This window comes from Trachemys scripta, chromosome 13 (assembly GCF_013100865.1).
Source record: "Trachemys scripta elegans isolate TJP31775 chromosome 13, CAS_Tse_1.0, whole genome shotgun sequence".
NCBI lineage: Eukaryota > Metazoa > Chordata > Testudines > Emydidae > Trachemys > Trachemys scripta.
Genome location: NC_048310.1, coordinates 42,290,301 through 42,302,673, shown reverse-complemented (window position 1 = coordinate 42,302,673; position 12,373 = coordinate 42,290,301). Strand labels below are relative to the sequence as shown.

At 44.0% G+C, this 12,373-nt stretch overlaps 1 protein-coding gene across 13 annotated transcripts in view; it reads left to right on the top strand.

Moving 5' to 3' along the window:
- The window catches only part of LOC117886576 (diacylglycerol O-acyltransferase 1-like), a 46,956-nt gene that overhangs the window by 24,167 nt on the left and 10,416 nt on the right, over positions 1-12,373 (top strand). For 9 of the 13 annotated variants that reach the window (XM_034788525.1, XM_034788515.1, XM_034788518.1 and 6 more), the window contains 6 exons: positions 1,636-1,761; positions 3,426-3,512; positions 5,996-6,099; positions 7,178-7,216; positions 8,854-8,895; positions 8,993-9,037. In XM_034788525.1, the coding sequence (XP_034644416.1) occupies positions 1,636-1,761; positions 3,426-3,512; positions 5,996-6,099; positions 7,178-7,216; positions 8,854-8,895; positions 8,993-9,037 (443 nt within the window). The remainder of the gene's footprint in view (positions 1-1,635; positions 1,762-3,425; positions 3,513-5,995; positions 6,100-7,177; positions 7,217-8,853; positions 8,896-8,992; positions 9,038-12,373) is intronic. The other 4 variants (XM_034788516.1, XM_034788520.1, XM_034788519.1 and 1 more) reach the window with 4 other exon arrangements.

Below are 12,373 nucleotides of genomic sequence, written 5' to 3'. Positions count from 1 at the left end.
TTTAAAACACTGGATTGTGACTTCAGTGAGGTAATCTGGCTGAAGGAGATGGCTGATTATCAAGGTGAAAGCTGTTGTTTACATACACACAGGAAGGAATTACGTAAAGGCCTAAATTTGGGACCCAGAGGCCTGCAAATGGACATACAAGTGAGCCTAATTTGTGGTGCAAATGACTAGTTAAATGCACAGCTAGTCATTTCAGTGTGCAGTCACCCAGTTTGCATATGCACATATGTGATAATTACAAGTGCTACCTGTGAGCACACTAGTGAACCTGGAGTTCTGAAACTTGGGCACTGAATGTACATAGCAGGTTAACCAATTTGCTAAACTATCATATTGTTTATAATTTCCCTGGAGGTAGCTGGCAATTCTTTCAACAAATAACCAAGCAGAAAAAGTACTTTTGGCTTTGAACACATTGGGCATGTATAGTAATGCAATAGCAATAGCTCCATCTGCTGAAACAAATAGTAAATCATTGGAAACTCCAGATGTCACAGCCAAGTGAACTCCTACCCATAACTCCCAACACTGTTAGTGTGCCATGACACTGTCATGTCTTGCATGCTCTGTTTAATAATACACCAAACAAAAAAAAAATCTGTATTCAGATGTTTGAGGGTAAATGTGTGCGGTGGGTGATCGTGTTAATTCAATCAAGTGAACTGATGGGTGACAATAAATAAAGAAGCTCTCTCAAAATTTGGAGTGTCACTTAGTTCTGCGGTGTGCAGATTAACGATGTAACACCATCATCTGATGTAACTAATATGATATGGTTACATCACTAGGGAGAAGGAAACCGTATTAAACCATATTTAAAGAGGCTTTCTCTGCCATGCTTTATAATTTTAACTACTAACATTGTTTGCCATTAAAAAGTCACAGGTACCGCAGTTATTTCCTATACTAAATCTAGAGAGAGCCTATGGTATCTCTCGTACCACTGTGTGATAACAAGCTGACATATGCTTTCTTTTCAATGGTCACTTCCGTTACCAACCTCCTGATTCACAGGATTGCCTGGTTTAGGGATTGATCCACCCTCCCGGGGCAGTGCGGTTTACGCTGTGCTTCTCTATAGGAGCAAGGCCCCTTTCCCTATAGGGGGGCTTCACAGTGGGGGAGAGCTGGCAGTGTGCCCACTGCTGCCATCCAGCAGTTTTAATCTCTAGGGGTCTCTTGGAGCCTCTCTGGCAGAGGCTTCAGTGGGGATATACTGAGCCAGGACATCTCTTGGCTGACTTGCCATGCCCTCTCCCTGGCCCTGGTCGCCCACCTTTGGGGCTGCGTTGGCTCTTGTGGGCTTTGTGACAACCTCTCTAGGCAAAGTATCTGCTGCCAGGGCCCTCTGTCAAAGTTGGTGCCAGCAGAAAATTGGTCCCAAGGTGAGTATAGATTGAAAGGACACTCAAGCAGTAAAGTGTCATTGGGCACCTCGTTGTAATGAGAAGGAATTAGTTTGCAAATCTATTTTATGGATGCATTAGGCAGGCTGCATAGATAGACTGATATCCTTTATCTAATTAGCAAAGACAACATCGTTGTACTAAGTCTGTGTGCTTGGGAAGAAAAGATAAACTGAACCTGGAACTACCACAACAGGTTATTTTCTCTCTTGTTTCTTAGCTGGAGGGTTGCTGACCATGTTTGTGTATATCATCATTGCCCTGAAACTATTCTCCTACTATCAGGTGAATCGCTGGTATAGGGAGGGAACCCCCAGACCAGTCAGAGGAACTTCCAGAATGCAAGGTCAGCAAATTCCGAACCCTCCTATTGCTATCAGTAGGCACCGAAAAGAACGTACTATTTATGTATGGCTCAGTGAAGTGAGCAGAGCAACGCCAGGGGCTTGGGTTCTCATTCTAGTTCTGTCATGGATTCCTTGTTTGGCAGTCTCCTTGTCTCAGCTTCTCCATCTGTTGACGGAAAATCTCTCTGTCCAGAATATTTGTCAATGTGCTTTTGTTGTGGCATCGAGGCATCTGTTATCTCACACGGTTATTGTAAGGATTCACTCGTTAATATTTGATATAAGATATAAAGTGTTCTATAAGGGCTAGATCTGGCAGCACTGAATTCGGTGGGAACAGGACCAGGGCCTCGGTGTTTATGAACAGGCAGGCAGACTCTCACCCTGCTCTCAGAACAGCGTACACTCAGTAGGTTAATGTCTACATTCACTCCTCCAAAGGTTTGCCTTTATTGTTAACTTAAGTAACAACCATACTTACTCCTCAGCCTACACTTTCTCCTGACCTTCGCTTGTGCCTAGCATTCTTCCCTGCAACATTCCTAGCCCTCGTTCTCCTCTGCCTCCAAAAGACATTCTGAGCCCTTGGTTGGGAGCAAATGGAAAAGATAGAATGTGATCATGTCATTAACGCATACGCACAAGGATGATGAATTAAGGTTGCACAGGCAACCTGAATGCTGACGTTTCCTAACTTTTGAGCGCTTGGCTTTGCAACCGTAATGATCATTTAACATAGGTTTTTTTAATGTAATTTCCTAGGTTTTAAAAAACAATAGAAAAAGCAGAAATTTCATCCTGTGGACCCATATTGACTCCCACATGAGTCATCAGCAGGGTTGGGGTCTTTATCTGGAGCTAGCTGTCTTGGTGTAAAAACACACCTTTTTGGCAGTGAAGACATAGCTGTAACTGGGAGTACATTGACAAAAATTATTTAAATTCCTCTCTACCATTGACTTCAGTGGGCTAAGAGTTAGGGCAACGCCGAGCTCATGTGAAAATCCCACCATAAGCTCCTACCTGCTTAGAGTCTTACCTACTCTAGCCTCTTGCTTGCCTCTTCTAGGCTCCTCTTTTTTTGGGGGGGGGGGTGTCTATTAGCCTCCTCCAGTCATCCTGCAACCAAACCCTGTGTGCTGGTTTGTTCCCGGGTGATCACAAAAGGAAGGGGAAGTAGCTCTCACAGTCGTGAACCACAGGAGACATGTTCATGAGATGATCTCTTTTTCATAAATATGTGGTTCTCTTTGTAAAAAAGAGGAAGAACGGTCCAATGGTTAGGGTGCTAGTCTGACACTCGGGAGACCCAGGTTCAAATCTCTGCTTTGCCATAGACTTCCTGTGTGACACGGGGGATGTGCCTCAGTGCCCCATCTGTACAATGGGGATAATAGATGCTCAGATATTATGGGAATGGGGGCTACCTAAGTATCTAAAGAGAGAGAGAGAAGAAAAGTTGACCCTTGACCCAAAGTGTTGGAAACTATGCACCCAGTGATTAGCATGAAGTCAAAGCTGGACAGAAAGTTGGTGTTGGTGTCACTGCCTTGAACTTTGTAAAAGTTGAGCTGTGTGGCATCAGTCCCGGCTTCTTCTATAAAGTCATTCGTGACCTTCGATTCACTTGAAACCATATGATAGATCTTACACCTTTTGTTAGCAGCAGATCCTTCGGCCCATCAGTCCAGAAGGAACGAAAGAGGACAGTCAAAGCAGATCATGTACCCAATGAACCTGAAAGTAAAAGGTAACATTTCCACATACTGCAGCAGTTACCTCTTCACCATCAGCAGTCTTCACTGTATTTGCAGCAGTTGAAATAGTTTAGCTGGTGGAAACCTAGCAGCTTACCTTGATAACCAGATGAACAAAAATTGCATTTATAATAGCTCTTCTTAAAAGAACATTGTCCCTTAAAAAATTGCACTTCTGGCTGAAAATACTTTGCCTGCCACTGTTACAAGTCCACCTAAGACAACTGTAAGTGGAGGAGAACAGAGAAAACAATACCTGGGTTTTTTTAGTTTACTTTGTATATTTGGCAGCACTTTAGGTATAGTCAATTTCACAGTTCCCCTTGTACAGTCTGTTGTTTGTGAGTCTTTCACAACGCAACAGTGTTTGTGTGTTGGGGAAATGGGGAGAATGTTTTAAATGGAAACTATATTTGCAAAGCCACAAAAATGGCTAGTTGCATTCAGGGTAGATGTAGTACCTGGAACTACTTTTTAAATCATGTTTGTGATTTTTTTTATTAGCTGCCTAACTGGCACTAGTGCCTTCGAAAGATATCCCCACCTTGTCTCAGTGGGAGCTGTTGGGGGTTCAGCACTTTTGAAAATCAGGCCTTTTATTTAGGGGCCTCAGTATGATCTTAGGAGCCTAACATTAGCCACTCGTTTTATAAAATCTTGGCCTTAAGTTTGAAAGTATGGGGCACATCTCACAGCACCGCCATTTAGCCTGCGTTCTAGTCATTGCTTCTATGAAAAATTAACTGTCTTTACATGTGCATGAACATTGCACAGCTCTGTCAGAACTGGAATAGGCTTCCAGAGCAGGTTGTGGAATCCTTGTCACTGGAGGCTTTTAAGAACAGGTTAGATTAACACCTGTCAGGGAGGTTCTAGATTTACTTCAGCAGAGGGGGTGGACCAGATGACCTCTCAAGGTCCCTTCCAACCCTACATTTCTAGGATTCTATTATTCTAATGCTATTTTACCTGCTGTTCTAAAGATAATGTCCTCATAAGAGAACGTCTTTGGTTCAAGGAGTTCTCTTTGCTGTGTTGCCAGTTCTGTGTTGCCAGTCTCTGGTATGATTTGTGTTTTGTAGCTGTTGAATTCTGATTGAGCTCCATGCAAGCTTCCAAATGTGAGACATCATATGAGCACAGCAGCCTCACTCATCCCAAAGCGTTTTGTGATGAGCAGTGATAGCTTAATACAGTCAGAGTCAAATTGGTTGACAAATGTAGCGAAATTTAGCTATTATGGAGCACACTGTGCAGCAATCTCGCTCTTCCAGCGTAGCCCTACTATGGCTGCGTGGTATAGACACTTAGAAGATGCAAAGATAAAGGGTGATATCCTGACCCTATTGAAGTCAGTAGGAAACTCCCACTGGTTTCAAAGGGCCAGGGTTTCACCCAAAATGAATACAGTCATAAACGCTAAAAGCAAACAACATCAAATGAGAATTTTTTAATGAACCTTTCAGTCCCTCTTAGGGCGAGATTGTGCTGTCCCCTGCACATGTGCAAGGGTGGAGGGAATGCAAGGAACTTCTCCCTTCACAGAGCCCCATGCAGAGGCCGGCCACAGTTGCAGTCCTCATGCTTCCCTGAGCATAAGGACTGTTTGGGTTGTTCGGGCTGCCAAGTCTGTCTCGAGGGGTGGAGAGGAGGCCTGGCCATTGCCCTCTTTAAGAGCAGTGAGTCTCCAGCAGGCACTATATCACCCGGTAATTGCTGCACTGGGATGGAGGGACTCAGCACCACCCACATCTCAGGCTGCTGATTCATGTCCCAGTTTAGCTGTCGGAGGGTATGTCTCCACTGCAGTTAGACAACTGTGGCCGGCCTGTGTCAACAGACTCAGGCTTGCAGGGCTTGGGCTAAGGGGCTGTTTAATTGCAGTGTAGAGGTTCGGGCTTGGGCTGCAGCCCGAGCTCTGGGACCCTCCAACCTCACAGGATCCTAGAGCCTGTGCTCCATCCCAAGCCTGCATGTCTACACTTGAATTAAAAGTCCCTTACCCAAGCCCCACGAGCCCATGTCAGCTGGCATGGCATGGGCCAGCCATGGGTATGTCTACACCCACTGTGAGCTAAGTCATCCACCCACTTCTTCTTAAGTGACTTTTATTTACACTGGAGTTACGCATGTAGCGTAGGTCAGGATCTAGTCTTAGATTTTCTGTCATTGGAATTACACATGTTCATTTGTGCATTCCTACAGTTTATTGGGTACTCAAAGTGATGGTATCAAGATACTCCATGGTTCTGGTTATGATTGGAATATCATGTCTCCAACAATATGGCAACCTCCATCTCTTTCCCGGTTCCATCTAGCAACATTAGCTTTCAGACAAAGCCTGTATTGGTTGAAATCACAGTACCTCACAATAAAAATAAATATCGTCCAAATTGTGTAGATATTCTGAAATCTAAAGTCGATTTGCCATGAAAAGTGTTTTTTTTTAAACCTGGTATTTTTCTTCTTCCCCAAGATCTGTATTACTTCCTGCTAGCCCCCACGCTTTGCTACCAGCTGAATTTCCCAAGACAAAAGAATTGCCGGCAAGGCTATATCATTAGGAGATTCATTGAAATGGTGAGAACAAGGCATTGCATTTAAAACTGTCTGCTTCTCTGCTCCCGCTATCACAGTGAATGTATCAGACCTTGAGGTTTCACATTGCATATGTTCCCTTGGAGGCTGCATGTGACAGTTCTGAGCCAGGCATGATTTTCCCATTATATTTTACAAACACATTTCTGCTGTGTTACAAAGATTTTCTTAGGCCCCTCAGTCCCTGGAGGGCTAGAAGAATGTCCTAGGACGTCCTTCCAGCTCTTGGTCTACCAGGGATGGAATGCCATCCCGAATGCAACAGCCAGCAGTGCTCCCTGAAGCCTCTTTTAGCTTCATTGAGGCAAATTGTGCTGTACTTGTGGTGTGAAATGTCATCAAATTAACACAAATTTCAGATTTTTTTGACATTTTTGCAAAAATGTCCATTTTTCACAAATCCATTTTGAATCCCCATCCCCATCTTTAGAACACTCAAATGAGAAATGGGGTTTGGCTTTCATAGATTGTCTCTATAGGGGAGCCCTCTTGATGCCCCATGTTGCCACTTAGAGCCCTGTGCCACAGCAAGTCTTATGCTAAAGGTTCCTTTTGCAGCCTGTAAAGTGTTGACCAGTGGGGTCACTGAAACTGATGTGAGGTCTCTGGAACTCTCCTGTCTCCAACCAACACAAAGAGCAAAGGATCAAACTTAGCATCCAAACATGGACCCTCCATGTATAACTCATTCATTGCCACTAGTCCATCAGATCAGCTGATCTTTGGTCAGTTAATGCAGGAAATATACAAGATTAAAATTGCACTGCGGACTCCTTGAAAATGCAGATGACGAGTTGAGTCCTTGTATTTTGAAGATGTAGATGTTTGACATCTTGTATTCGATTGAATAATATGCTGGGAAGCATGCCATTCACTAGATCTTTACAAGGAGGCTGCAGCACAAGATATTTTAGTGTCAGTGGTACTTGAAGATGCTGGGGCGGTTATGGTATTTTTATACAAGATAGACTGGAGATTTTGCAGTGATGACCCAGGATACGGTCAACTCAGCCTAAGGGAGTTAAGGTTCCAAAATCTTCTTTTGTTGTTTTCTTTGCAGATTTTTCTCTTTCATCTCATGCTGGGGCTAATACAGCAGGTATGTTTTTTGTCTGAGGTTAAACCCCAGGGATTCAGCTACCATGGATAACGAGGACTCTGTGAACCACGTATTGCCTCTTAATGCTATAAGCTATTTAGGTCTGACCTTTAGCACTTCATTTTCTTTACTGTCAAAATAAGCCCCTGCACCTACCTTAATACTCACACGATTTGGAAATAGCTCAATCATTTTGATTCCTATCTTTAGCTGCTTAGACGGAGGCTATATCTATGCTCCAGCACCTGTGCCAGCATAGCATGGATGCAATGCACACAGACAGAAGGAGTTTTGCTGCTGCTGTAGGCACACCACGTCCCTAACCGATGTTAGCACTCTTCTGTTGGCATAGTTGTGTCTCCATCACCCCTGACTGACATAGCTATGCCAGGACACGTTTTAAGTATAGCCCAAGCCAGAGTTACTGCTCAGTGAGCTACCACGAGACCACAGGGCAGATATAATAGAACAAAGTAAAGATGATGAAGTGTCGGGGTATGGGATGGGGGGGAGTTCTCCACTCCTGTTAGTTGTGTTGCATGCCCCCCGCATCTGCTACTTGGCTCCTCTACGGCTGTCCAGCCTCAAGTTAAGCACTGGGAATCCACAGACTCTTGGGGCTGAGCGCGTGTAGGGAAAATACCCACTGCGTCCCTTATCACAAGAGGATTGTTAAACTTGTTCTGCCGCTTCCTCGGGCTTCTCCCCATCTCAGCTGCTCCTCTCACAGCAAGCTGGAAAACATTTAATAGCAAAGATCTAAACTGGGGGGCTGGGGTTAAATGGCAAAGGAATTTCCACCGGGACCTGAAGACCAGTCAGGATTCAATGAGGAGACTAAATCCTCCACCAAGTGCACAAATATCCATGACCCGTATTGGCCTGTTTCTAAATTTGTTCCCAGTTCCTCCTCTAACACCCAGTTCATCAGCTCATCCCATTCACTCTCTGTCCTCAGCAGTTGTCATCTGCCTTGTTGTCCAGTATTTTCCCTTCCCCGATTTGCTCCAAAATCCTTTTGCCTGCAGCGGTGGCAAATGAGTGCAGTGAAGGAGGATGCGGATGTTTTTCAGTAATCAAGCATAATTTGAAGTGGATTAGTGCAGTTTAATAATCCATCTCGTAAACTACTAACTTTACTACTGCACGTAGAGCTCTTATTACGGCATGTTCATCTAAGATGCCACCCTTTTGCACCATGATAGCAAGGGCTGAGAATTCTTTACCATGCCGACATACCCCCATACATTTGATTGTGTTTGCTCACAGCTAGAGAGAGTACAAGCGCTTTGTACCCCCAGGCTTCAGGGAGATGCAGGGGGATACAGATTCCAGCCCATGTCCAAACTGATGCTGAAGGCATTCTAGAGCGTCATGGTCTTTACACCCGCAAGGGAGTGCTACCCATGAGGATGACAGTAGTCAGCCGGCAGGTTGGGATGCAGCTGTTTAGCAGGGTGTCAGATGTCCTCCCTGCTATTCAGTTGGTGTGACAGCCTCAGGAAGGATTTGTATGCTACACAGGCTGCAGTTGTGCTTTTTCATTATAGCAGAGACATAAAGGAATGAGTCACTTTACAATGCCTTCCAGAAAGAACTGTTTGTACCCTCAACTCTGTGTTTATTTTTCGTTCCAGTGGATTGTACCAAATATTCATAAATCAATGAAGCCCATAAATGTAAGCAAATCACACCTGGTTATTTTCTTGAACCAAATTCTGACTCATTCAGACCAGTGCCAAAGATAACAGTAATCTATTTTGTTTATTTCTGCAGGAAATAGAGTCCACCCTGCTTACAGAATACATCTTAAAACTAGCGGTGAGTTCAATCTGCATGCTTTGGATTCAGGGGTTAATCTGATGTGCATCTATGAGAAATTTTCCTTTGGAATAGAAAACAAAGGAGATTTGGGAATGCCAGGGGTCCAGTAACCATGCTAAATGTAGTCCCTTCTAGCTCTTTAATCTCTCTTAGGGTTTTGTATTGCTGCCCATCACCATAGCATCTGATTGCCTTCCATGTAAAATCAGTAGCAATAGTGAAGTCCCTAGTGGATTTCATGGAATCTCTGGCACGTCTCACTTTTTGGAGTCAAAACTTTATTTGAAGTATGGTATTTTCTTTTTTTATTATTGTTCTGAGTAAGGGTTACTGGGCAGAAGAGGTATCGGTGTTGAAGATTATTGGGTACAAGGGGGTGCCAGTGTTGTGTCATTCTTATGGTGGAATTACTTTTTTGAAGAAGAAGGTTTTGTAGCATTTCTTGAAGACCCTTACATTCTGGATTGGCCCAGTCTCCTCTAGGAGTTTATTCCATAGGCAGATCCCCTCAGTTGAGGATAGTTTGTCCCTACTTCTCATGTGCTTCGTTCTGGGCTCTGTGATCTGCATTGTCCCAGAGGAGCACAGCTGTTGTCATGGTTCAAAGATCGAAATTCAATCTTCGATGTAACTAGGGCTTGAGCCATTAATTGCTTTGAAAATAAGGACCAGTGCCTTAAATTGGCAGCAGAAGCTAACTGGGAGCCATGGGAGGGGCTTGAGCCCTAGCCTGATATGCTCACAGCATCCTAAGCCATGGAGAAGGTGGGCAGCTGTATTCTATACCATCTTGAGCTTGTGCATGGTTTTCACATTCTGCTTCAGATACCATGAATAACAGTAATCCAGCCTGTAGGTGACATGTGCATGGATCGGTATTGGCAGGTCCTCATCTGGGAGGAGGGGACAAAATATCCTATAGTGAGCTGGAGTGAAAACCCTGGTGTTAGGTTAGCAGTTATTTCTTTTCCACAAACACTTACCTCCCTCACTGATATGTGGGAAAGACCTCCACATCCCTGGTGGAGCCCTAAACCTTCCTCCACTTTCCCCTGTTTTACGCTACGTCCGTTCATAGCTGGGTAGCGTCCCCTGCCAAGGCCTGTCAACAGTCCCCATGCTTCTGGCCAAGGAGGCCTAGGCAGCATTCCCTTTGGATGCATTAACACCATGAAAGGTTGCTCGTCAGTGATGAAAAGGCCCTCTCCCCAGAGGTTGCATGCTCTGCCTCCATAGCACTAAGCCCCTTTGGTTGTTATGGCAATGGATTGGTATCAACATCTTTGTGTTTGCTTTAAATGGATTTAGTACTTGTGGAAGATGCCAGCCTGTCAGTCCTGGAGATTGACATACTTTGTGTATCCAGTTGAACTGATGTTGCACAGGAAGGAACAGAGTCCAGTTCACTCTTAGCTGGGTTGCTTCTGCAGAGCTATGTCCCTGAAGTCAGCAGTTATGATGCACGCAAAGGGCTTAATTCACCTCTCTCCTTCCTTGGTTTTCCACCAAGACGCTCCACTGATTTCGGTACAGTTACTCCTTATTTACACCCATGAAAATAAGCAAAAAATCAGGATCAGGAAACAGATCTGTTTGAGTAAACCCAGTTTGACATGATCACTTTTCAGAATAGCACTGCATTTTGTCGGGATCTTAAACTGCCATCATGTTCCATTTGATCATATCTCATCTTGAACTAAACTGAGAGCAGAAAAGGTATTATGTGGTGTCCTATATTTGTTAGTGTATCAATGGGAAAATGTAACCCTTCATTTTAGAAAAAAAATACAAGGGGTGATATTCCCTTGATGTTCCCCTGGGAGTTACACATATTCAGTGATTACATTACTAATTGCATTCGTTTTACTGAAGTTGTTATGGGATTGTACTAAACAGCAAAGCAAAGACCATTAAAAAGTGCTGCTGCTACACTCCCATTGTGGCAGATGTCTGGAAATTTGAAGTGAAATCCAAGCCCAGCTGAAGTCAGTGGCAAAACTCTCACTGATTTCAGTGAAGCCAAGATTTCGCCCTGTTTTGTTTACTGCAGTTTTCTAGGAATAGAAAATTGCAAAGCTCCTCTGTGAATTCCTGGGAGACAAACAGGGGGGCTGGAAAACATGCAAAGAACCAGACAAAATCAACTCCAGTCTAGATGTGTGTCAGAGAGGATGGCTTAGTGACCTAAGCATCAAGTTCGACTTAGCTAGATTCCCTGAAATCTTGAGGATTGAAGCCCAGAAGGGCCAGTGCCACCCTTTACTCTTCCAGTGTACCGTGGATAAATTGAGTTTTATGCAATTTCCCATGTGCAGATCTTTCAGATGAAACCTCAGAAGCCAAGATCCTGTCTCTCCTGAATAGAGATTAAAGATCTCAGGTCACTTTTAGAAAGTCTAGCGATTTGTCCTGTGTCCTTGGCCAAAATATCCTCTTCCACCGCTGTTACGCAGAATGCTGGGTCCCCCTCATCTGCCGTGCTACCTGAGAGCTAGCAGTTGTTCAGTGGAAATGTCTGTCTATACCATTCTCTAACTTGTAAAGCACTTTGGGATCCCTCAGGATGAAAAGTGCTATGCAACCATAAGGCCTGGTCTACACACAGATTTTGTACCAATATAATTCTTTTTGGTTAGGGGTGTGCTTTTTTTTTAAACTGAAATTGTTATTCTGGTTGAATCCTTAGTATAGATTCAGGTATAGCTGTAAAAAGGTGCTTTGTACTGGTATAGCTTATTTCCCTTCCTGTCTATAGTAAAATTTATTCTGGCATAGCCCCTTAGTGTGAATGCAGTGTACACTGACAGAAGGAATTTTTATGCTGGTGTAGAAACACCATCTCCCCAGACGACGTTAGCTATGTCAGCAGAAGCACTCTTCTGTCGGCACAGCAGCATCTACACTGGGGATTTTATCGGCATAGCTAAATTGCTAGGGGTTGTGGCTTTTTCACTGACGGAGCTATGCTGGGATTAGTTTTATTTAAGTGTAGACCAAGCCTAAGCGATACTGATAAAAGCACCTTTATTCCAGTCTAACTGCATCCACCCGTGGGGGGTAGTACTGCTACACGGCGCAGTTAAAGCGGTATGTCTTTTGGGTGTTGACAAGGCCTAAAATGATATTATCTCTTACAAGAAAACAGAGAAAACAAAGCATTGAAGGTGGGACCATGGTTAATGGATGAGTATTTCCCTGTTGGAAACCTGGGGGGTACAAGAGGAATGTATTTGATTCATTCTAGTTCATATTACATTTTTATCCACACTGAAGATAAAAAATCTATCCTCCCCCCCCACACACACACACACACCCACACACACACACACACAT